This window comes from Octopus bimaculoides, chromosome 16, assembly GCF_046866305.1.
Source record: "Octopus bimaculoides isolate indiv1 chromosome 16, ASM4686630v1, whole genome shotgun sequence".
NCBI lineage: Eukaryota > Metazoa > Mollusca > Cephalopoda > Octopoda > Octopodidae > Octopus > Octopus bimaculoides.
Window position 1 is genome coordinate 11,713,812 of NC_142943.1, and position 24,309 is coordinate 11,738,120.

Consider the following 24,309-nt stretch of genomic DNA (forward strand, 5'->3'; position numbering starts at 1 on the left):
GTGAAATATCAAATTTGAAAATTTTCACTTCATTTCAAAATGTCCAAATTTGTGACAGCCACCAAGATTCGATTTCCCCCTTGTGGAAAAAATTTCAGGAACGTAGAATTCCGTAAAAGAGGAGAAAGCTTGAAGAATTACGAAAGAGACAGTGGTAATCTTTTCGGAATATACCAGGTATCAGGCTTGACGCTTGTGCCATCTGTTGGCAAAAGGTAGCTTCGCCACGGATAGAAGGGAGATAACTGTTATATAGAAAAATATTGAAACAGTAAATTGCGTCCTAACCAAGTTTTTTGCTTCAGCGTGAAACCATTGGATTAACAAACCTCGACATTCACTTACATATATTATATCATGGCCAGTGCAAGTGGTGAGATATCCAGTGACAAGTTAATAGATTTAAGGGTCGTGGATCTCCGCAGTGAACTGGAGAAACGAGGTCTGGACAAGACTGGAGTAAAGGCCGTGTTGTTGGAACGTCTGGAAAAGGTAGGAGAGATCTTAATGAGCGACGGTGTTTATGTATAATATATATATATATATAATGGCATAGTGTTGTAATTATAAACAATGTTGGGGGGTTCTTGAACCTTGAAAACTCATGCAAAAATGTCAAACAGATCAAAATAAACGTCTGAGTGTTGAAAGAAAATTATGGTTTCATTGTGGCGAAAGTCATTTGTAGCCATTTTAAACCCAAACGGTTTATAAATGACTTTTGTTTGTATTTTATAAAAGCATAATTGGATTATTTGTTACTAAATATGAAAAGTCCTTCGTTGTATGTCTCTCTACCCCTGGTCACCCAGCACCGTTTCATTATTTACGGGAATCTAATGGAATAAATAGAATCAGTTGTTAAACGTTCGGCGAAAGACTGATGCGTAATGGCGGAGTTTTTCCAAACAAGCTCTGTCCCAAAAAGTTGGATTTTCTCTGTTTTCGCCGGGATTTATGAATTATTTGTTGCACCATGCACTCGAAAGAAGGTAAATCTTAATGGGGGGAAAGCTTGTTGGAAGAACAAAAAATTAAAAAATCACCTTTCTTTTGTATCTTCACTACCATCATCATATAAAGTCTTTTTTCCTTTCATTATTTTAGTTCATATTTTGAAATATATAATTCGAAGAATAATTAAAATCTGGTATTTTCGTTAGTTTTAGCCATTTTATTATATCCCTCATTCTGAAACATTTCGAATTTCATCCTTTCGGAGTTGATTAAGATAAGTATCAGTTGAGCAAAGGGTCATCGTAATCGACTGTCTCCCTCCTCCAAATGTTCAGGCCTTCTCCCCATAGTTGAAACAATTATGAAAGAAATAATTTTAATCAGTTTCCAGACCCTTAAATAACCAGATTTTCCCTTTATACTTGAACTTAGAAGACTGAAGTATGAGAATACTTCACGCGGGTCGTAATTGAACAGAAAACAAAATCAGATTTGTCCTTCCCTCTCTTTCATGTCATTTTAATACTTACGCATAGACATCTCTTTTGACTGCATTTCAATATCTAATAACAATTTCTTTTAATGAAAAGTTTGTTTTGTTATTCTAAAACAAAAAAAATAATTATCCTTTAAACTAAAACACGAACTTAGAAATTTCAGGTGAGGTCTTAGTCGATTACATTGCTTCCAGTACTTGACGTATTTCATTCTACCAAACCTGAAACGATGAAAAATAAGGTTGGCCTCCGCTTGAAAATAAACAAGAATAACCCTTTCTATGGACTGGGGAAAACTTTTACATAAAATATCAGCCAAGGAGCTTCGCTGTTGAAAATTTGAAAGTTTTCATTTATTTATTTCTTGCTTTTATTCAAAAAAATTTATTTCTACTTAAATCTTTGGAGCCCACAAAAATTTAATCGGTTTTTAGACTCAGCTATACGGTGTGTGGCGAAGAATATAGCTAGAGAATGATATATGTAGAGAACTAGTTTTATTACTAGGAATGGAACGAAAGTACATTTAGAGGCCCTGGCCTGGGGAACAAATGCACAACTCAATAACGATCCTCTTTACATATATTTGTCTTTGAGCGGTCAAATTTCGTTTTTGCCACGGTTATCTACTAGGGAACTGTAATGCAGGGGAATAGCAGCTCAACCTGTTCTTCAGCATTGGGGGCACCTCTTTCCAGTACCACTCTACTGTCCACTGCCCGAAAATCTCTGTCCTCAACAGTATAAGAAGTACAGTCCCTCACAGAACTCTGCTCCCTCTCATGTTGCAGACTCACAGCGCATGACACCCCTACACCACCAAATGAAACCATATCTCCACCAACATTGACACCTCCAAGGTGTTTGATTGTGTCCATCCCCATCACCACATCAATTCTGTCTACTACATGGTCAATCATAATCAGTCACAGCTTCGATGTCATACCTCGCACTGCTATCTCCATGTCATTGCTACCCTTACATCCAATTTTGCTGCCGTCGACCACCCAAACACTACTTGTCTCCTTCCATTTTCTCGCTGCCTGGCAGTTGTTGCAGTTGCACTGATACATTGTTGGGAAAGCCATTTATGAGGGCCAGTCATTCTGCCTTCTGTAGACTCTCTCTGGTTAAAGCCAGACAGCAAGGCCAGTCTCTGAATCTCTGCAGCATATTCATCAACCTGTCCACCTGACCATTCCCACCTTAACAAACGCAGCGTACAACATCTACTCCATATAAGCTTCCCTCAAGTGCTGCTCAATCTTCACCACACTCTGTATTGCCAGTGATGAAAAAATAATAAAGGAAGTGCATACTTGTAGATGTTTTTTATATGTAAGTTGTGTGTACTTGTGTACATGCAGGTGTGGATGTAACAACACTGGTTGCTTAGAAGCTTCCTTCCGAGCCATTTGGTCTTGGGTTCAATTCCACTGCACAGCACCTTGGTTCAGAAATACATCTATCTCAAAATCTTTACCTATTGTCATCCTGCATTTTATTCTATTACACTTCTTATGCATCCATAGGTCACATGGGGTACATGGAATAGAATTTGTATCCACTCCTTTTTTTGGTGAGTTAAGCACGGTCATTTCCTAAACTCTCGGTGCCTTGTCTTTTAACTTACTTTCTTAGCAAGTAAGGAACTTTAGTCTGTGTTGGGTTTACTCTGAAGCACCTTCATTGTAGGCTTTCCAATCTTGGAATTTTTTTTCTCTAAACCTTCCAAAGACTCTGCTGTAAGAACCCGATCATCAGCATGGAAGAGCTTTCGTGGGCATGATCTTAAACTCCACTGTTATGGTTTAGAAGACTATTAAATTGGTGGGACCTAAGAACTGAGCCCAGAAGAATATCTACTTGCTCTGCAAATTCTTTGCTGAACTCTTTGCCAACCCACACTTTGCTGTCTGCGTCTCCATACATGGTTTGCACTACTCTCACTAACCATTCACCTGAATACCAGTTTAATAATGAACAGTTCTTTTACTGAGTCTTTTGTTATTTTCTCAATTAGTTGCAACAAACACAGTGTATTTCAACAGAAATATGGTTTAAAAATACAAAAACCAAAACGGTTTAACTAGGATTGAAGGAAAATGGCTCCCACCCTTTAAAACTGGTCCCACGAGAGAGGAGTCACCACACACTTATTGCTATAATTCCTATTATTAAAACTAAGATGATTGATTAGTTAAATAACAAACTGATACAATTTGTGCCAGCATTGCAAACCAGATGGTAATAGATTGATAGCGTGTGTGTGTGTTACTTCAGATATCTAATGGTTTCTGTACAAACAATTGATATAGATGTTGTGCTAATGGAGATTGAAGGAACTCATTAGTGCTTTTGTTATCTCTTTTCCACAGGCTCTGAAAAGTGAAGAAAATCATAAAGATACCAAAGGAAGTGAAGAGAAATCAGGTGCAGTTCCATGTCATTTATTTTGGTTATGGTTATTTTGTTTCTTTCGGCTTTATATCAATGTGTGTGTGTGTGTGTTTGCAGGCTTGGCTGTATACTTAAGAAGCTTGCTTTCCAGCCATGTGATTTCAGATTCATCCTTGTTGCAGGACACCTTTGGCAAGTGTCCTCTACTAGAAGTCCAAGCTGTCCAAAGTCCCAGTCTTAGAGAAAATAAGCACTGGGGTAGAATTGTTCAGCTAAACCCTTCATAGCAGTACCTGAGCATAGCCTCAGTCCAGTGACTGGAACAAGTAAAAGAATGAAAGAAGATATATATATATATATATATATATATATATATATATATATACATATATATATATATATATATATATATATATATATATACATATACATATATATATATATATATATATATATATCGAGAGAGAGAGAGAAAACAAAACAATTATAAATTTGATTCAATTTAAATATTTTATACAAACTAATGACACATCTCATAAATATACATGTATTTAGCTCCAACTATTCACCCATCCTTCCATCTCCATGAATGCACGTTTTTGGTGGTTTCGCAAAGTATATGTGTGAGCACATTGATTAAAACTCCACTGCTTAATTTATCTATACCAACTTGTGGCACGATATAAAACTTTTATACTGTAAATAAATTAGGTGTGTTATTCTCCTTAGCAGATTGTTTTATCTCTGTCTGCTGAGCTGACAAGTTACACTCTTCACAGTAACATATCATATGGGCAAGAAGTGTATTAGAACCCTTTCTGCCAATGTAATCACTAGTTAATATGCAATACAATGTCCTCATATTCAGGTGTGTGTAACTGAATTTTAGACTGAAGTTTTAAATGATACTGTTATACACACTAGTCCAGTGTGTATCAGTATTATGTAGTGTAGTTTAATTAATTCAATGTCATGTCATACACAGTTGTGTGAAACTGTTTTAGTCTGTGTTCAGATGTGTGTAATATAGGTTTGTGTCACTGAATGATGTAGAATACTGATGTTGAATTATTTTTTTTATTTCCAGAAAGCGAACATACTACAGACAACATGGATGAGGTTGGTGAATTTTGTCATATTTTTGAGTATTGATTTCTGACTTCCATGTATTTTCCAAATGTCACTGTTTTGTATATTATTTTTTTTCTTTTGGAGGTGTTTGCTCTGGCTTAGTAACAAAAATCTATTGTGTGTGCACAGTTTGATAGTGCTATCCCTGAAGTACCAGGTTCAGCCTTGTTACATGGCACCTTTGACCGGTGTCCCCAGACTATCCAATGTCTTGTAAATGTGTTTGGTAGATAGAAACTGTGTGCCTCCTGTCAGGTTGTAGTTCACAGAGGTGTGTGTGTATGATGTGCTTGTTTTAGTTTTTATCTACCAAACCCACTCCTCTGTTTTTATAAAATGATTTGTCACCCACCAACACCAATTCCTATGCCTGTAATGCCATTTAATTTATCTTCTCTACTTTGGCATCAACCACACATTGCCGAGACAGCGCATGACAAGCCCCCGTTGTTTCCATGAATGAAACACTGGGTACAGAATCATTGCACATATTAGGGAATAATCTTGAACTGGTCCTTTTTTGGTGCTTAACCTGCAAAGTTGCAAAAACTGCTGGGATTCAGGAACACTGGATCTCTCCTGGTGATCATACTCTACTGTGATGTGTTCACTTAGTTTACTTTAGTGTTAGAATTTCAATGTCAGTTTGATAATGCTATCCATGAAAAAGACCGGTGAAGTACACAGACGTACTGTGGTCATTAACAACAATTGAATTCATAACTGAAAAGAGCTTTACCTGTAGCACAGCAATAATCACTGTGAATCGCAAAGAAGAAAGTACTATTATTCTATAATAATACTATAATATTCATTATAGTAAAAAATGGAATACAGCAATAATTTAAGCATTCAATAAGAATAAGGTACTAATGGATATTACAGTGAGCAAAGGATAAATATAGGATGATTCAGTGTTGAGGGGTAACAGAAACTTGTTTTATTTTAATTTTCAGAAAGAATCAGAGACGTCTAATGTGGCATTAACAGATGTCTTCTTAAACACCACCAATCCAGATGGGTATTCTTTGATCCCTGACAAAACTTCTGTGGGAGACCTTACAGAGGATCGACTGCTTTCGAGTGATACCAAACCATCAGATATGTTGACAGATAATACCTTTGATAAAGACCAGTTTGAAGAACTACCTATCTCTTTAGATACGGACAAAGACACTTGTACTGTTCTGCAGGTAACGAACATTTACTACAGCTATTATATTGTTCTACTAACTAAATTACACTACTTGATAATTAGTTTTGGATTTGACATTTTTAATTTAATAATATGTATGAAAATAATTTTTGGTTGGGTCTGGTGGTTACTTACATTTAACAGAGTTAACCAGTTATAAATTTCACTAACTTTTGAAACAGAAAGCCATTTGAGATCTAAATATCTTCATACATTTACACAATTCCATCAAATATAAAGATAAGCAATGGAATACGACTGTATGTATCTTGTTTCATCATTTGTTACTGTTTAGTCATGTCAGGTGTTTTCTTTGCTTTTTTAGGAAGGACCTGATGAAACAATAATGGATACCACAGGTATGTCATTCATATGCATTAAATTTCCTAAATATTATCATGTTGTATACTTTGGTTGACCTTATTCAAACTGTTGAGCCATTCTCCACTTTTCAGTGAAAGTAACACAACACCACTAAATACATTCATACAAACTGATTTTTGCCAATAATATATATAGAGATCATATAAACTTCTAGTTTAGAATTAACTATATTGGTTCAATATATGATAGTCAACTACTACCATAAAAACCCATGTAAATTGCGCATTTGTGATTTTCAGGATAAAATCTGTTAAAAAAAGCTTCTACTTACGTAAAATTTGCACCCAAAAGTTTTCAGAATTGCCAATATAGCGAGGGGAAAAAGGTTTTCAAGTTAGTTGTATTTAGCATAATTTCACTTAGTTATGATTAGATTTTATTAAATTTTCATCAAATAAAAATAATTTCTGTTTAATAGGTATCACATTGAAAGCTATTGAATTACAAATTATTTGTGTTGTTTATAATAAACTTTATTTTGCATTTCTTGCCCACAAGAGATTATGTCCGATCTTTAGCATACTGCTGTAGGTCTTCTCAAATGACAATCACAAGAAAAGTTGTTGATAAGAATTACCGACAATAACAAAGCTGATAAATATGCAAAGGTGTTGCAAATTAAGTTTAATTACCAATAAACATCTACTTGGATGACACTTTGTTCAACCAACAGAGGAAGGTAACCGATCGAACTGATTATGTAAACAGAATTCTTTTCCACCTATTCTTGTCGGAACCTTTGATACGGAGTATAGAAATTTTAATCTCTTTCACACTTACAAAATGTCAAGCAAACTTAAAACTTTCTCATTACCGTTATTGTCAGTATGGGCAGAACTTACCATTTACTGCAAAGGAGAAATTAAATGTGTTGAATATCCATTTGAACGTGGCAATAGAGCCAATGTTCAAAATTGGTGTAAACAGTATGACAAACTTAAAACTGCTGAGTAATAAACAGACAAAAATAAAAACATCAAGATTATCCATATCATTATATATGTCAATGGTGCTTCCTTGCGATAGGTAGAAACTCCAAGCAATGTAAAATATGGCCTGGACTGTGTTTACCCAGCATGAACATCAGACTTCAAAAAGTAGTCAACCATTTGATGGTTTTAGTAAATTTATACAGAAAAAGTAAGCATTATACTGTCCAGCATAACTAAAAGTCAATTTCATATTTAAACTGTAATTTTTTGTAAAACCTTTATTGACATTAAATGAGTCAACTTCCGGTGTGAATGTTTACATTTTGTACGTCTTTTTGCAACAAAGACACGGTTATATGTTTTGTACAGGTATATATGTGTGGTGTGTATGTCTACACCTACATATATATATGTATGTATGTGTGTATATAGATATAGATATATATGTATGTATGTACATGTGATATGTTTATACATTTTATCTTTTGTACATATGTGTGTTTTAAAACTTTACTGTGGTTTAGTCAGAGGAGGCTGCACCAATGGCATTTGTAAGACATTATAGGCTGGTAGAGGTAAAAGGAGATAGAAACTATGAATCCAGAGTTGCTGCTAACTCCTACTTGATCCCTTAATTCACGCAGTTGGAATTGGTTGTGTGTGTGGTTGCTTGAAACAGGATGTCCTCCTCAGGCTGGATTTCGCTGGATGACCATTCCCTCTGTACCTCTTAACAAACTATAACACTATGCAATGGATGCTGCAATCCGAAGCAGCGCAACAGGATATTGCGTTGTACAGAAATCTTGTTTTCAATGATTTCAATAATTATATATACTGGCTATGCCAGGTGTTAGTGAACACAAATTTAGCAGAGCATAAATGGAAAACAACCTAACAGTTTTACAAGGCATTATACCAAATTTTAACTTTCTCATTTCTCTTTCAGACAAATCAACAAGTCAGATTCCTATGCTGTGCTTGTTTCCCTAGCCACCAACCCCAGTGACTTGGAGACTGACAGCTTTTTAAATTTGGCTAACCCCTTCATGTTTAAGATCAGGAAAGAGCTAGAGACCACTGGCAAAGATGTATGAGATGTTTTCAGTAGCCTGGCCTCATCAGGATGGCTCTGTTCATCCAGCAAGTCCAGGACATGAACACCAGTGATTCCTAGTCAGTTGATGAGGTCCATTGCCAAGCATCTGAATGTGGTAGCATCCACTTTAAGACATGTTGTGCATGAGGATGTCATGTACCAGTCCTATGTGATGAGGAGAGAGAGCAGTTCATATCTGGCAAAACCTAGGAGAACCAAGTATTCTGATTGAAGCATTAGCTGGACAATCTCAAGCCAAGAAACCAGTCGTTCCTTGGTTTTTCTTTGATAAATGTTGACCAGGACTAGAAGTTGAACAGGGGAAAATGACAGGTGGCTCAGCATGAAATCTGTCCTGGAACTCATGGTGATGAACATCATCTATGATAGTCCTTTTGGTGTCATGAGTATTGAGGGCCATGTCGCACACTTGCGCCTCACTTCTTCCCATAGAGCTTGAGGCAAGCTCTTCCAGTGGGACTATACTTCAACCCGTGTTTGGCTGCCTGAGAATACCAAGGATTCTTTGAGGGCTACCTCTGTGAGTGTGATGGGCAGCATGTTTCAGAACCACTTGATACTGACACAAAATCTTTTTGTGGTCACGCCAAGGTCGTCATGGGGGATGGCTGGGGGGTGGTTTAATGAATAACCTTCTTCTTTAATATATCTCATTGAACATGTGTACCATTTCCTGAAAATATATTTTGTCTATTTTTGTTTTACTTTACACTTAATTTTGTTGTAAATTACGACATGCACCTCCTGCGTGTGTATTGTGTGTGTTTGTATTCATATGTCTAGATACAAAGTAGCTGATGGAAGAGGTCATTGAAACACCAGCATATTCTTGTGCTATTGCTTTATCTTTGAGCTGGACGCTTTTGTGACTCTCAGTGCATCTTGATATAGGTAAAGACTCTACATCTAGGGATCTGGCTGGCAACCAACTGACATCCTATTCCGGAACATTCGTCTCTTCCTCATTTAATGATACAGAATATTTTATACTCTATAGATCTGTGGAAAGTGTAATATGTATATATTAAGTACAAGTGAGAAGACATTTCTCTGAACGACTGATGACTTGGTGATGGGTGTCAAACCTTACTAGAGTCATTTTATTGCATCTCTGATAAAATTACTTGCCATTGCATAAACAGTGTACAATTATTGAAGTTTACTAAAGCAATCCTGCTTGTAGTTACAGTCAAGTAATACAGTACATGCTTATATATGTGTGTGTCGCTTGCCATTGCACAAGCAGCGTAGTATGTTCCAGAGTATATCCAGATCCCATAATTTCTGAGAGCCTGTAGCTTTGTCCATTGTTCTATACAAGTACTTCAGTTGTATTTTGAATGTAAGTTGTGGGCAATACCATTGAAGACATCTGCAGTGAATATTTGATGCTAAATTTCTATGTGAAGTATAATTATTATCCATATTTCAGCTATAGAGCTTATAGTCCATTGATCCTGTAGGATTACGAGACTAAGAGCTTTTATGAGTAATGTTTTCTTATTTGCATTCTTTATTCTTTTATTTAAACTCTCAACACAGCACAGTCTGTTGTGGAGTGAGATTTAACAAGTTTTCATTTCGTATCAACTATTTCATTCTAAATTAACTTTCTGTAGCGCCTCCAGAACAGTCATCTTCGTCAGCGGAGACAAATACTAAAGAAGAAAAGAATGAAATGTCCTCATCCACAGAGAATAACACAAAAGAAGAAAATAGTGAAAAAAAGCCTTCGTCAGCAGAGAATGATAATAAAGAAGAAGAAAATGAAGAAAAATCCTCGTCAGCCAGTGTGAAAAGCACAACTCCATCTCAAAAATGTAATGAAATTAAAGGAGATAAGGTGGCCAAAACAGCTCTTTCGGACAGTTTACCTTCAACTCCGAGTGTTCCACGTAAAGTTCCATTTGCATTAAAAGACACAGTCAGTATGGACACTTCCACCACTCAACAGAGTGAAGAAAATGAATCACTGATTGTACATGTTGATGATACACAGAACGATTTAGATGCTGATCTTGTGGCATCGAAGGACAAAGTGCGTGGCAAAACTGAAGCGAAGAAAACAGATGGAAGCAAAGTTGAAGAAAGGGCTAAAGGTAAAACAGAAGGAGGGCAAACTGAGAAGAAGGCTGATGAAAAGAAAGATGATAAAGATGTAAAGTCGAAGAGGTTGGTTTTCATGTCATCTTTCCCACTGCTTTGATTCAAAGATGTCATTAGTTAAATGATCTTACTTCTCGGTAACAGATGTTGACATCTTGACTGCAACTGGGGTCTACAACTGCCAATGGGAACAGATTTTCTTGAACCTTAAGTTAACCTGTCTAAGTAGGTTTTCTTCAGAGAACATCCTCTCATGGCTAATCGTGAGTTATTTTAAAAGAGAATATGTGAGTGTGTATGTGGTTTGGTTGTTAGATTCAGCTTCAAACTACTAATTATAATAATGGTAGACATTTTCCTAGTCTTTTTCATAAAACAGGAAAATCTACTGTAATGATTGTACTGTGGAAATAATATTAAACACGTAGCCTGGGCTATAAATGACCTGAACTTATCTGAGGTGTATTTCCATTAGTTATTCATGTTTGAGACAAAAAGGAATGTATTAAAAACCCACGTTTGCTCCTGGGTCATTTGCTAGTCTCTTAAAAGATTGATGTAACTTCGTCTTGAGTGTAGATGTGATGGATGATACCAATGAGGATGTTTGCTAGTTAATGTTGCGCTATCTTTATTAGTAAGTATTCATCATATTTTAGATGGTTATTGTAAACTATAGTTCATGAACTAAAAAAGGGCCAGCAAAGAGTTTGGGGGTTGGCTGGGGTCAGGAGACTCAGTTGAAAAATATAATTACACATGCTCAAAGTCAGATGTTAAATGATTACCAAATTACTGACGCATTCTCCACAGGAACAGATTAACCAATATCAAGAAGCCAAGTTATCTGTTTTGTTGAAGATGGCAACTACAATTGAAGCGGAGGAGGAGAAGGAGGAGGGATCCCGAAGTTCCCAAGAATAAAATGACAGGACTTAGTCGATGTTAGATAATAAATGATTTTGACAAGATACAAATTGGAAGATGTTTGGAAAGCATGAAGACTGAGTTTAAGATTCCTGTATTCCAGCCATGTTCCTGCTAAATTAGCAGTTAATGTTTAGGGAGTTCCACATTTCTTGCTGACCCCTTTTTAGCTGCATGAAGACTATAGTTCCTGTATTTTTGTACATTTTTCGTCATAAGCGTTAGTCACTTGATGTGTAGTGTCAGTTGTTAGCTAGTTTAGGTAATCCATTTATTGTCTTAACCAATATCTTCATTTGAAGTTAGTGTCTTTTGTATTCATTTATTCCTGAAAGGGATAATAAATGTCTATTACAAAAACACATCTTTGTAGCAGGTAAGCTTCTTCCATCATTATGCTTTCCCCTATATGCAATATGATGTTAATATAAATATTTATATTACTACATAGTGTGTGGAACATCTATGCTTTGCTAAATATTAGTTATTTCATTACATCATTCTTTCTCTCTTACATAATAAGAATTTCTTTTAGAAGTGTGCATGTATGTGTCTATATGCACACATAGCCCTTATTTGTTTTCTTAAATATGTATCTCTACAAATCTATTTAGAGTTAGGGTTCTAGAATGGAGCGATATTGTTTGACTTTGCTAATTATGTTTAATTCATATGAATGATGAAAAATTGTTCCAATACACTTCTATGACATTCATTAGTGTTAATCCTCATACTGATGTTTCTCAATGATTGTTTTATTGTTGTAGTTCTTCAGCTTCTAAACCCAAAGTTATCAAGAATATCAGAAGTAAGTTTGTTTGTTTTTTTTTTCTACATTTTCTGAATCTTATTATTCACTAAGCTTATGTTTTCAATGTGAGGTATTTGAAATTTTAATCTTACAGGGTCTGGTTTCCTGGTAATCTTTTCATATTAGTTTATTTCTGTGCTTAATAGGCAATGACCAAAGCAATCGGAATCTGTGGATCAGTGGTCTTGCCACAAGTACCCGTGCTACAGACCTTAAAGTGCTTTTTACCAAATATGGCAAGGTATGTTGAATAAAATCTGTTTCTTTCCTTTCATGTGATTTGTTACTAATCATATTTATTACTAATTAGTACTTATGTTCACACTATTTATACTAGTCTAGTGTGTGTTTACACTCTAAACATGCACACTGACTAAACTAATTTTTAAAAATCCTTCATGTAAAGAGTTTTACTTAAACTATTTAAAATATTTACTACTTTTAATCTACAATATCATTCTAAAAATTATTTCAGAAATAATCTAGTATTGGTAATATTGATGAGTATTGGGCTGAATAATTACCCAAGTAAATTATTGTGTATAAAATTTAATTTAGTTTTTGTTTTTGTTTACATCAGGTTGTTGGTGCCAAAGTAGTAACAAATGCACGAAGCCCTGGTGCTCGATGTTATGGTTTTGTAACTATGTCTTCTTCACATGAAGCTTCTAAATGTATTCAACATTTGAATCAGACCGAACTGCATGGCCAGATGATATCAGTTGAAAGGGTGAGTTATCCTAAGTTCGTTATTTTGTTTACAGACCCATTTATCAACTACTGAATTAATTGTTATCAGCATTTTATTGTCAACTGTTAGACACAGATGTTCAGCATTCGAAATAGATATCGGTCATCTTTAGAGTAAGGTTGAGATCATCAATTATGGTCAGTTATTGAGAAATGTATATGTTGTTCAACTCTTGAAGATGAAAACCCCGGTCATTAGTTCATCAAAGCCCTTCATGATTCTCCTGGTACTTCACAACAAATTTTGTTTCATAGTCAGTATGTCCTTAATGGGAACCTGTTAGACACCAGTGTTGGTGAGCAGTCCTCTACACTATACATCAACCAGCTTATCAGCATGTTCATAGCATGTATGTTAAGGATCACTGAAATGGTATTTTTAGTTACAGTACACTTCTTGATTTGTGCCACTCTGATATTGTAAAGCTGACAGAGACTCTCAGACTGAAGCTGTTGTGGCAGTAATCCAGAATGATGTCTTTTAATTTGTGAAGAACATGGTGCCTGTTTAAAGCCTCTTCAATCAGCTTATAGAGTAAAAAACCCATAGACATTTGTAAGGTCCAGCCACAATAGTACTAGGTCTCTTGTTGTTGAAGATTTCTCTGATCAACTGATTAACCATACTGGAGTACTCCAGACACCCTGATGTCCTTTAAGAACTGAAGTATCAACATAGAAGTTCCATTGGAGGTAATTTGTCAGGTGGCTAGCAACAGTGCAGAGGAATAACTTCCTTTCAACACCACTTCTTCACACTACCACTGATGAGGTACCCCAATCTTCTTCCATATTACCTTCAGGGCTTTACTGAATTCTCTGTAAGGTATTGATCATCATCTGGGGCTTAACCTGCCCTTTACCTTCTTAACCATTTCCAAGACCTCTTTCTAACTTGATCCTTTGTTGTCAAATTCCAGAGCTGGTGAAGATGGATTGCTCAAGGGCTTTAAGTGGCTTATGTCGTGGTCCCTGAACTCACTTTTTAAAGTAACTCTCATATGAATCGATCATGCTTCTGGAGTAAGTGAGTTGACCCTTGCCCCAACAAATATTTTGTAAACCCACATGTGTTTGCTTGAAAAGTAGCTTGCTTCCTAGTCTATTGTCTCCTTTGCTATTCAGCTCTAAGGGCCATGAACTTTTATTGGGAGGTCTCCTTGCCTTTTTGAGCTAACATCTCAAGCTCTTGAATTCCCATTTAAGCTTGTGGATTGTATTAGCCCTGGATTGTATGATGCAGAGAAGTTTTACTGCTTTCTTCTCCAACATGAATATCTCAACTGCTAGACTGATGATGGTCATGGTTGTGATTTGTGTGTGTGTGTGTGTGTGTGTGTGTGTGTGTAAGTATAACATATAATGATATTAGTAATAATGTGTTGTTAGAAAGATGTGTGATGGTAAATGTATGTATGTGTTTGAAGGCAGTACAACTACATCGTTAATAAGGGTTTAGAGATGAGATGTCATAAATAATATTTCCTGTTTTTTTTTTAGGCTAGAAAAGAACCTAACACTAACGCACCAGTATCAAAACCAGGAGAAAAGAAAGTAGAAAAGGCTGAAGTAAAGAAAGATGGTATGACTTCTTCCAGTGTTTCATATTTGTACTCTAAACAGAATTTGGCTCTAGAATTCCAATGTAGAGACTTTACAAGTCATTTGCATTGAAGTTAGCTGAACTTAGTGTTTCATGTTACTAACCAAGTAATTAGTTTAATAAAACCATTGGCATTTCACAATTATTTAACCACAATAGTGGTATTCAAAGAATTATAAATAGCAGGTGTGACTGTGTGGTAAGAAGTTTGCTTCCCAACCACATGGCTTTAGCTTCAGTCCCACTGTGTGGTACCTTAGGCAAGTGTTTCCTACTATAGCTCCAGGCTGACCTAAGCCCCATAAATGGACTTGGTAGATGGAAACTGAAAGAAGTCCGTTGTACATATATTACACATATAAACATATCCGTGTGTTTGGGTGTGCATGTGTGTATGTTGCTGTCTCCTTGCCTTGACTTTTTGTGATAGCTGTAAAGAAATGTTGCTATGATGGAAACAGTTTGCTGTGTTTCCAATCTTCCATGAAAACATGCCTGGTCATTAGAGTGTATTACTGTACTTGGAACCAGATGAGGGTTCATGGCAGGAAGTGCATCTGTCCATAGCAAAATCCGCCTCAACTAATTTCCTGTGCTCCATGCAAGCATTGGAAAAAGTGGACATTAAAAACTGTGAGGATAATGATGATGAGGATTAGTCAACACTATAGGCAACTCTATATTGCCATGAAGTCTCCAGATTGTGATAGTGTTTGTGCTGTTTGCAGAAAAGAAAGATGGTGATAAGAAAGTTGAGAAGAGAGAATCAAAGAAAGATGAGAAAAGCAGGAGAACATCCAGCAGAAGAGATGACAAAAGACATAGTAGCAGGAGCAGCAGAAGTCGTCACAAAAGCTCAGGTCAGTCTTACTAAAGGTCGCATGTGTGTGTGTGTATTTTATCCTTGTACAAGAGTAGCTTGTTCTGAAAAGAGTATGGCACTGGAATAATTTCCTGATTTGTGCTGGGTTTAGACTGGCAAGATTTATAGAAATACTGTTATTGGTGGATCTTCGGTGCCAGTGTGGATTTGTAGTTATGTGTGGTACCTTGGCCTAGTGTCTTCTACTTTAGCCCTGAGATGCCCTCTAAGCCTTGTGAGTGGATTTGGTAGATGGAAACTGAAAGAAGCCTATTGTGTATGTGTGTACATGTGTATGTTATACCATTGCCTTGATGTCACTGGATGGTTGTAAAGAAGCATTGCCATCGGACAGAAGAATTTGTTGGTTTTAAGTCATCTATGAAAAATTTGTGTGGTCATGGGAAATATTACCTTGCTTGGAAATAGGTGAGAATTGGCTACAGGAAGAATATGGACATTAAATGATGGTGATAAAATGATTGACTGTTTCAGACAAATCTCATGCAACTGCACCGAATAAGAGTGCAGCTGAAGCAGCTACAAAAGAAGGCTCTGAGAAAAGTGCAGAGCCTGCTGCAGCAGCAGCAGCAGGCTCCAAAGAGAAAGCTCCCAGTACAACAAAACCTAAACCACGAGGGCCCAGTGCGTCTTCTGCCAAGAAAGATATTTTATCATTTGATCAAATAAAAGTAAGTACGATTTTATGTATCTTTTTTAATGTGACTAAAGGGTGTAGTTGAAGTAGAATAAGATAAATAATTTTGCCTTGAAACTAGAGTGACTAATATCACTTACTTGACCCTAAATTTAGAGTGTTTATCATCCCTGATGTCTTCTTGAAATCATGAGATACAGCTCCTCTGCCTTAAAACTGATCATAACTGGGATGTTAAATTTGAAGTGCATTGTTGGTCCAATGAAGGTCTTAGTGTTTAGCATGGCTGAGATGTAACCTAAAGAAATTGTTTAAATTAGGCTGATTGATTCAGATGTGACTCTGCAATAGTCACAATAGTTGTGGTAGTAACTGTTGTGGCTGTTGCAGTATAGAACATGTAATGAAGTTTCAAACCAGATTAGGTGGAAGTAGGTCAACTATTTCATTTGAATAGAGGCACTGTGACTGTGGGTGTAAAACACTGGACTATTGGCAACAAGAGTAGAAGTTCAAATCTTTGTACATCTGTAATATTGTGTCCTATTTCCTGTAATAAATTATATAATTGTACTTACTCAAGTTTGCTCAACTGATAAAATTTATTCCACATTTACTTCAAGGTTGAATAGTTAGCTAGAAGAGGGAAATGTAGCTCCTAGTCTAGTGTGGAAAAATTATGTAAAACAAAGAGATTTTCCTATTTGTATCAGGATATAAGGGTATTACGATATCAGGGTAGCAGCTTTTAGTGCTATACAGAACTGCTAAAATCTATCTGAGATGTTTGTATTAAATTATTGTGGTATTTAGATTTGCCATATTTTATGTCACTGGCTCTTTGTATCATATCAAGTCTTATTTTGTATGGTTATTTACTTTTAAGATGTTTTCTTTGTTGATTTTATTCTTTGCTATTTAATAATTATTCTCTTTCCATATTCCATTCTTGAAAATAAAAACAAAACCCCACCAAATTTCTTGACAAAGGAAAGAGAAAGACAGCGTTCACGTCAGAGACAAAAAAATCGTCGGGTACAGGAGAGGCGTTGGTTGAAAGATCATATGTGTCCGCAGGATGTCTTACGGAAACAGAAGGAGGAGGCGAAAATATTGGGCAAAGTTAGAGAGAACATAAGGTTTGTTAAAAGTGCATTCACACTGTTTAAGGTAGAACAGCATGATTTTGTGAGAAAAAAGTTTACTTCACACCTCCATGATACCAAATTCAGGGTCATTCTGCATCATATTGGACAGGTATTTCCTATCATAATCTTAGGTTGGCCAATGCTTTCATAGATGGAAACTATGTTAAAAGCTGTCTGTAGGCAGAATTATTTTGTTGTCTTGTTTAAAACTACATCTGATCCTTGGGTGCCTTTAACAGAGTACACGCTTTTCCAAACTTTTAGGCCTGGTCTCTAATCTAAGGATAACTTCTTCCCTTCTGTCTTGGAGACACTGAGAAAGCACTTTAAATACTGCTATGTCTTAAAAACTTAAGTACTGTTATGTTTTGAATAGTTTTTTTACATAGTAATTGTAGCTTAGGTGGAATTTGGAAATTTTAGCAAAAGGAGAGCAAAGTCATTAAATTATCCGTTTAAATTCTTAATGTTATCCTTATATTCTTTCACACTTTTCAGGTTAGAGAAAATGAAATTGGAAAAAATGAAACTGGAAAAAGAGAAACTATTAAGATACAGAATGGAAAAAGAACTTCTTGAAATAGAACGGTGTGATGTAGAGATGCATTCAGCTGAGATGTTGCGGTGAGTGAGACAGATTATGTTGTTACTGTTATGGAAACTGAAGAAGGAAGGAGGCCATAAGATTGGACAGTGTTAGAAAGAAGATAAGGTTTGTTAAAAGTGCATTCATGTTTAAACTGCTTAAGACAGAACTGCATGATTTGGCGGGTAACAAGTTTACTTCACACCTCCGTAATATCAAATTCAGTGTCATTGTGCATCATTTTGGACGGGTGGTCTCTGTCATAGTCTTGGGTTGACCAATGCTTTCATAAATGGAAACTAGGCGATCTTTCGATATGAGAACTGTGTTTATAGCTTCTTAAAGCATGTGTATTTGTTTATGTTTCTGAAGAAGATCATCGCTTTCTGTAAAAATTTTAAAAAATTTTTATATATGTGGGGTGAGGGAAAAGGGGATCTTTTGAAGTCGGCGTGAAAGCGAAAGAGACTGAGACAGTGTGATTAGATCAGGGAAGTTCTTTTGAAGTTGGCGTGCCATGTGTGTGTGTTTGATGGGGTGTGAGAGACAGAAAGTGTGGTGTGTATGTGAAGTTCTTTCATTAGTGTGTATGAAGAGACACAGAGAGTAATGTTGCTGGTGTGTGTATATGTGAGAGAGAGAGAGGTTGTGTATGTATCTATGACTGGCTTCAGTGACACACACACGCATGCATACACAAAACATATGTACGTACACCTATTGCATACATGTTCACATACATTGTACGCATACATGTTCAAAACCTAAGGAAGAATTGAACAGAGAAAGTTAAAGAGATGATTATTAGACAGTTTCTCTGTTCTTGTAGTAAAGTTTTCTTTGTATTGTTTAGTTATCATTCAGGCCTATGATCAAAGACCTTATAATTTTAACTGTTCCCCACCTTTTTTTTGTTGGGAGGGTATCTGTAGTACTATATTATTTATGTATTTTGTGTTTGAAAATGACAGCTCCACATGGTACTCATTAAGTGTTGGGTGAATGTTTATTTAAGACTCCAGTCTCTTTGTCCATCTCACAGTGATGATGATTTGTGATTTAGCAGACTGATACTCTATCTGTTATTTTATCTTCTTGACTCACTTCCCTTTTCCAAGGGGTGAAATGTGTTTTTGAAGGTGACAAATACTTAATTTCCTCTAGTTTCAAAAGAACGTTTCTTGGATATTCTGGCAGAGTAACATGTCAGGGTACATACAAGTTGGTGAGGCAAGGATTGTCAGTTTTTTTTTTTATTTTGATGTTTAAATTCTTAATGTTATCTTTATATTCTTTCACACTTTTCAGGTTGGAGAGAATGAAACTGGAGAAAATGAAGCTGGAGAAAGAGAAACTATTAAGATACAGGATGGAAAAAGAACTTCTTGAAATGGAAAGGCGTGACGTAGAGATGCGGTAAGTGAGATAAGTTGCGTTGTTACTCTTATGCTGTGAATTTAATGATTAATTTTTATCTGTAGAATTTAAAGTAGATAAAACCATAAATAACATCATGTAAATATTGGGTCTAGGAACCCCTTTTGGACTGAAAACGCCAAAAGGCTACCCTTGAGCATGAACCTACATCTTCTGTAAATTTGACAGACATTCTACCATTGTCCCACAGGCAGCCTTTGACTTTTTCTATATGTAAACATTATTAAGCCAATATGTACATGTTATTATTTGTAGCTTCATCTTCTTCGAGCTCTGCAGATGAGAATGAATTATTTCACATTCTCTCAAAGTTTCTAAATATTTATGACAAACTTATTGGGTTTTTTTTGGGATGGGAGGTCTTTGATACAACTTACTTGATTGAATTATATTTTATTCCCCTTGGATAATTTCATGTTTGTTTTGTTTGTTGGATTGGTGATTAGGATGTAGGACTTTTCCTAATTGTGGAAAGTAATTTCAAATGGGATTCTTGTGTATGTAAAGATATTGTAATACTGATCTGTTGATCTCATGATAGAGGATGCAAGACAATGAACCAGTGGTGTTCACATCACATCTGACTTAACTTATCCAACAGCCTAAACGCAACCATTCATCATCATCATCATCACATAATGTCCGTTTTCCATTCTGGCATGGGTTGGACGGTTTGACAGGAACTGGCCCATCAGAGAGCTGCACCAGTGTCCATTTGTCTGTTTCGGCATAGTATCTATGACTGGATGCCTTTCCTAATGCAACCACTTTACAGAATGTACTGGGTGCTTTTTACAGGGCAACAACGTGGATGCTTCACATGTGGTTCTAGCACAGGTGCTTTTTAGGTGGCAGTCATGTTAATAAAAAAAAAAATGGCAACAAAACCACTTTGTGGAAGCATGTATGTGATGTAGCAGCTTGATCTGCTAGCAATAGCAGCCAAATCTCTATATTCCACTGCTCGTGACTGAAACGAGTACTTTATGTTGTAGATCAGTATTGACACAATGAATGACAACAGCAGGTCTACAAAGCAATTTTATATATTGACATGAAATTATCTTTAGCTAATTAGTAGCAAGAAATTAAGTCCATTATCTGTTTTGGTATGTCATTACATAATTTTGATTTGGGGGCTTTTTATTGCCATATTTTTGTTATGTGGATATCAGCTCATTGGTGGTGGGTTTGTTTAAACCTAAGTCAGCTCAGATGGAGCAGACCTAAAGGTGTTCCAGCTTTGTTTTTTGTTTTTCTTCTCTCAGACATAATGTTGGACTACATTATCCAGTGCATCCAACATTTTGTTTTTCTCTCAAGACAGTTGGGGGATAATTTGAGGACATTTTGCATGCTGGTTCTGGTACATTCGAGGACTGCACAGAGGCAACATTGTTAGTGCAACCGGTGTCCTGGTGGTTGATTGTTGAAAGTTAATGTTGTTTACTATGTTATCTTATCCTTTAGCTGCTTGTCATTCAATACAGCTGTTCTTTACTTGATTTTGCTGTTTTTTTGTTTCATATCAGGTTAAATGAAATGAGACATCCTGCAAAAAAACCTCATGATCGGAACCGTCTTCGTGATGAACTCTGGGATGAACCTAAACGATCCAGGATGATCAGTTCTGGCCACCCCTCTAGATTTGAACTTCCATTCCAGAATGAATCACGGTAAGTTGTGAGTGGTGAAGATGATATGTTGTCATCGAATCCTTATTACCTGGCTAGTGTTCTAAATTAAAGTTTCTTTTGCGTTTCTCAATCTTTGGCCTGTTTTATATGTGTGTGCTTAGAGAGTGTTGAGGCGAAATTTGACAGTTTGTACAAAAAGGAAAGGAAACACTGTCCCATCGAAAAATAAATGTATTTTTTTAAAAATCAAAAAATACCAACTAGATTATATCTGCAAGATAACTCTTCAGTTAGAGTGGCTGCTCTCATCCTCCACCACAGCCCTGAAACCTGGCTCTGGTATTCCTCACTGACACCGATGGTTTGACAGGACCTAATCGAATGAAGGACTGCATCATGCTCCAGTATCTGTTTTAGCATGGTTTCTTTGAACTAAGTGCTTTTTTTTTTTTCATTCAACTGAGCGGGACCACAGTAAAGAAGGAGGCAACTGTATGCGAAGTGACGAGAGATTAAATTATATTCGAGGTATATAATCCAGTTTGTAAATGTGAGGTGTGTGTATAAACTCGGTGGTCAATAGCTTCAATTTTGACAACAAAGTGAACAAAGGTATTCTAAATACTATACAAAATCAATTCTGATTTATAGAAATTGTTGTTGCTTTGAGAGAAGGTAAACAAAGACCTGCTGGTAATTGCTACTGATTCTGAATGAGGAAGAGATACAATCTAAAGAACCAAGAGTTCTCTGAAATTGTTATACGATTAAGGAAAAGGCAGTCTGCTTTCTCTGCAAGCAAGAGGACAGATTTAGATATTTGTTTCTGCCTCAGTAAGCATCAACATAATAGTTGTCATATCTTATTGTATATTGGATACTTATCTAATTTCATCTTCCTTTTTCTCTTTCAGCTATAATGAATATGAGAATACTGATTATGGTAGAAGGGACAGTAGATCTTTCGAAGGTGGAAGTCGCTATGATGAACGTAAAGAAAGAGAAATGATGAGAAGGGAAATGGGTCCTTTCCGAGATATTCGAGTCAGAGATGAAAGACGAGCTGAAGATCGTTCTCGAACAGATGAAAAACTCAACAGGTAATTTGTGTTTTTTTAAATCTGACTTTTTTGTTTTGATTTTGTATCTTTCTACTGGTCACTATTATTCTACACACTAGCTGGTATCTGGCTTTTGTTACAAACCTTATCCTTCATATCAGTCAAAGTTTATGCACACATTAGCCTCTATGCAGGTTAGTTTTGGTGTATACACCAATCTCTGTTAGAGGTTAATGTTGGCATGTATGCCAGTCTCCATATGGGTCAGTGTTGATGTAAACAAGGTTCTATATAGGTGAATGTTGATCAGTTGCTCAGGTTGTATATATTGTCCTTTGTACAGTATGTTGCTAAACATTTATAAAGTAATTTGTTTAATTTTGTATCTGGTTTACCTCAACATACAGGATGCCCTTTGAATTAAGAAGAGATATGGGACCAAGTGGAGAGCCTGATAAAAGATATGTTGGTTCTGATCGAGGACGTGATAATGACCGACGAAATATGTCATCTCACGATAGATTGGGCAGGGTGAGAAATTCTGTTGGTAAGCTTCCACTCACTTCTTTCAATCATTTCTCTCTCTCAAGTAAAATTTCACCCACTTCTTAAAGCATTTTGTAGCTATCCTTCTCTATTTCTTTCTTTTAACTCTGTAGCACTTAAACCACTGATGTTGGGCCCAGATATTTTACTTGTTTTATGTTCAACTAGATCTGGCTTCTCACACCTCCCCTACAGTGTCATTCTCAAAATAAACAATCACTTCATCAAAATCTTGAAGCTACAAGATAATGCATGACTAATTCAAAACAATGTGAATGAAAAAACATTACTTTCAACAGAGTAATCTGAATGCTAAAGGATTAAGCCCTGTTCTTCTCCATATCTCTTTTGTCTTTTCTTTTCATCAATATTCTCTTCATTTTATTTTGACATCAATTCCTTTCACGCTTTATTTTTCATATTCGTGTATTCATTAATACATTTTCTGTTTTCTTCTTTCCAGGTGGTGGACCTGACCAGAGATCTCCTTGGGATTCTGGCAGTGTTGATAGGAAAGTGGACAACTGGTCCCACATGCATGGAGACATGGACCAATCCAATGAACCGTGGCTTAGTAACCCCATGCACAAAACGGGGCGTGATGCCAGTGGGGCATTTGTTGACAATAACAGACCCGGTAACAGTGGGGGGATGGGGCAGAACTTGGGACCTGGTAACACGTTTGGCAACTCTCAGTCACATAGTGGGATCATGATGGTTACACGTGGTGGTGGTGGTAGTGGTAGTAATACGAGTGGACGTATGCAAGAACCTCGTTTTGATGCTTACAGTATTATGGGATCTATGTGAAATCCAAACTGAGGACTGAAGTGTGAGAGTCATGGTGAGGTGTTTGATTTTGGAGGTGCAGAAAGTCTCTGAGACAGATAACAAAACCCTGCCCTCCAGCCAATATATCAGCCACATCCTGCATTCCATTTGTCACGTAGTGCTTGGTTCTTGGACATCCAATCATATTTTTGTCCTTCCATATTTTAACACACACACACACACACACACGTTGCCTTCTCCCTAACTCCACTCTACTCTTTCTTACATTACTGTCTTAATATATTTATTTCCTTCATATTTGTTGCTATATTTTATACTGTTATTCCTGACACACACATTTCCTACAGTTGTTATACATTAATGAAAGAGGAGGGGTAGGAGCCCAGATACATTGTATTTACGAAAGTGGAGGAGAGGGGAAGAAGATCAACCACAGAATGTAATAAAGAAGTGAAAAGAGACCACATAGAATGTAATATATGGAGAAATAAATTTTATTCACTATAAAACAATTGCAAAGTATTCTATTTATTCTGTATATATTCATGTCTTTGTGGAGGCGCAATGGCCCAGTGGTTAGGGCAGCGGACTCGCGGTCGTAGGATCGTGGTTTCGATTCCCAGACTGGGCGTTGTGAGTGTTTATTGAGCGAAAACACCTAAAGCTCCACGAGGCTCCGGCAGGGGATGGTGGCGAACCTTGCTGTACCCTTTCACCACAACTTTCTCTCACTCTTACTTCTTGTTTCTGTTGTGCCTGTATTTCAAAG

General features: G+C 36.4%; 1 protein-coding gene across 3 annotated transcripts; it reads left to right on the forward strand.

The window, feature by feature from the left end:
* The first annotated feature begins 176 nt into the window (after positions 1-176).
* Positions 177-24,052, forward strand: LOC106879418 (uncharacterized). 3 transcript variants are annotated; one of them, XM_089364125.1, is made up of 19 exons: positions 177-492; positions 3,833-3,887; positions 4,942-4,973; positions 5,942-6,178; positions 6,506-6,539; positions 10,236-10,788; positions 12,417-12,457; positions 12,607-12,701; positions 13,041-13,190; positions 14,711-14,792; positions 15,542-15,673; positions 16,171-16,367; positions 17,324-17,472; positions 17,980-18,105; positions 19,376-19,483; positions 21,037-21,180; positions 22,056-22,241; positions 22,610-22,749; positions 23,212-24,052. In XM_089364125.1, exons 1-19 carry the CDS (start codon positions 358-360, stop codon positions 23,556-23,558), a joined length of 2,943 nt encoding a protein of 980 aa, XP_089220251.1. In that variant the 5' UTR covers positions 177-357; the 3' UTR covers positions 23,559-24,052. The 3 variants fall into 3 exon arrangements, with proteins under 3 accessions (XP_089220251.1, XP_089220253.1, XP_089220252.1); XM_089364126.1 differs by lacking the exon at positions 177-492 and adding an exon at positions 856-992; XM_089364127.1 differs by lacking the exon at positions 15,542-15,673 and having other exon boundaries at positions 205-492.
* The last annotated feature ends 257 nt before the right edge of the window (positions 24,053-24,309 follow it).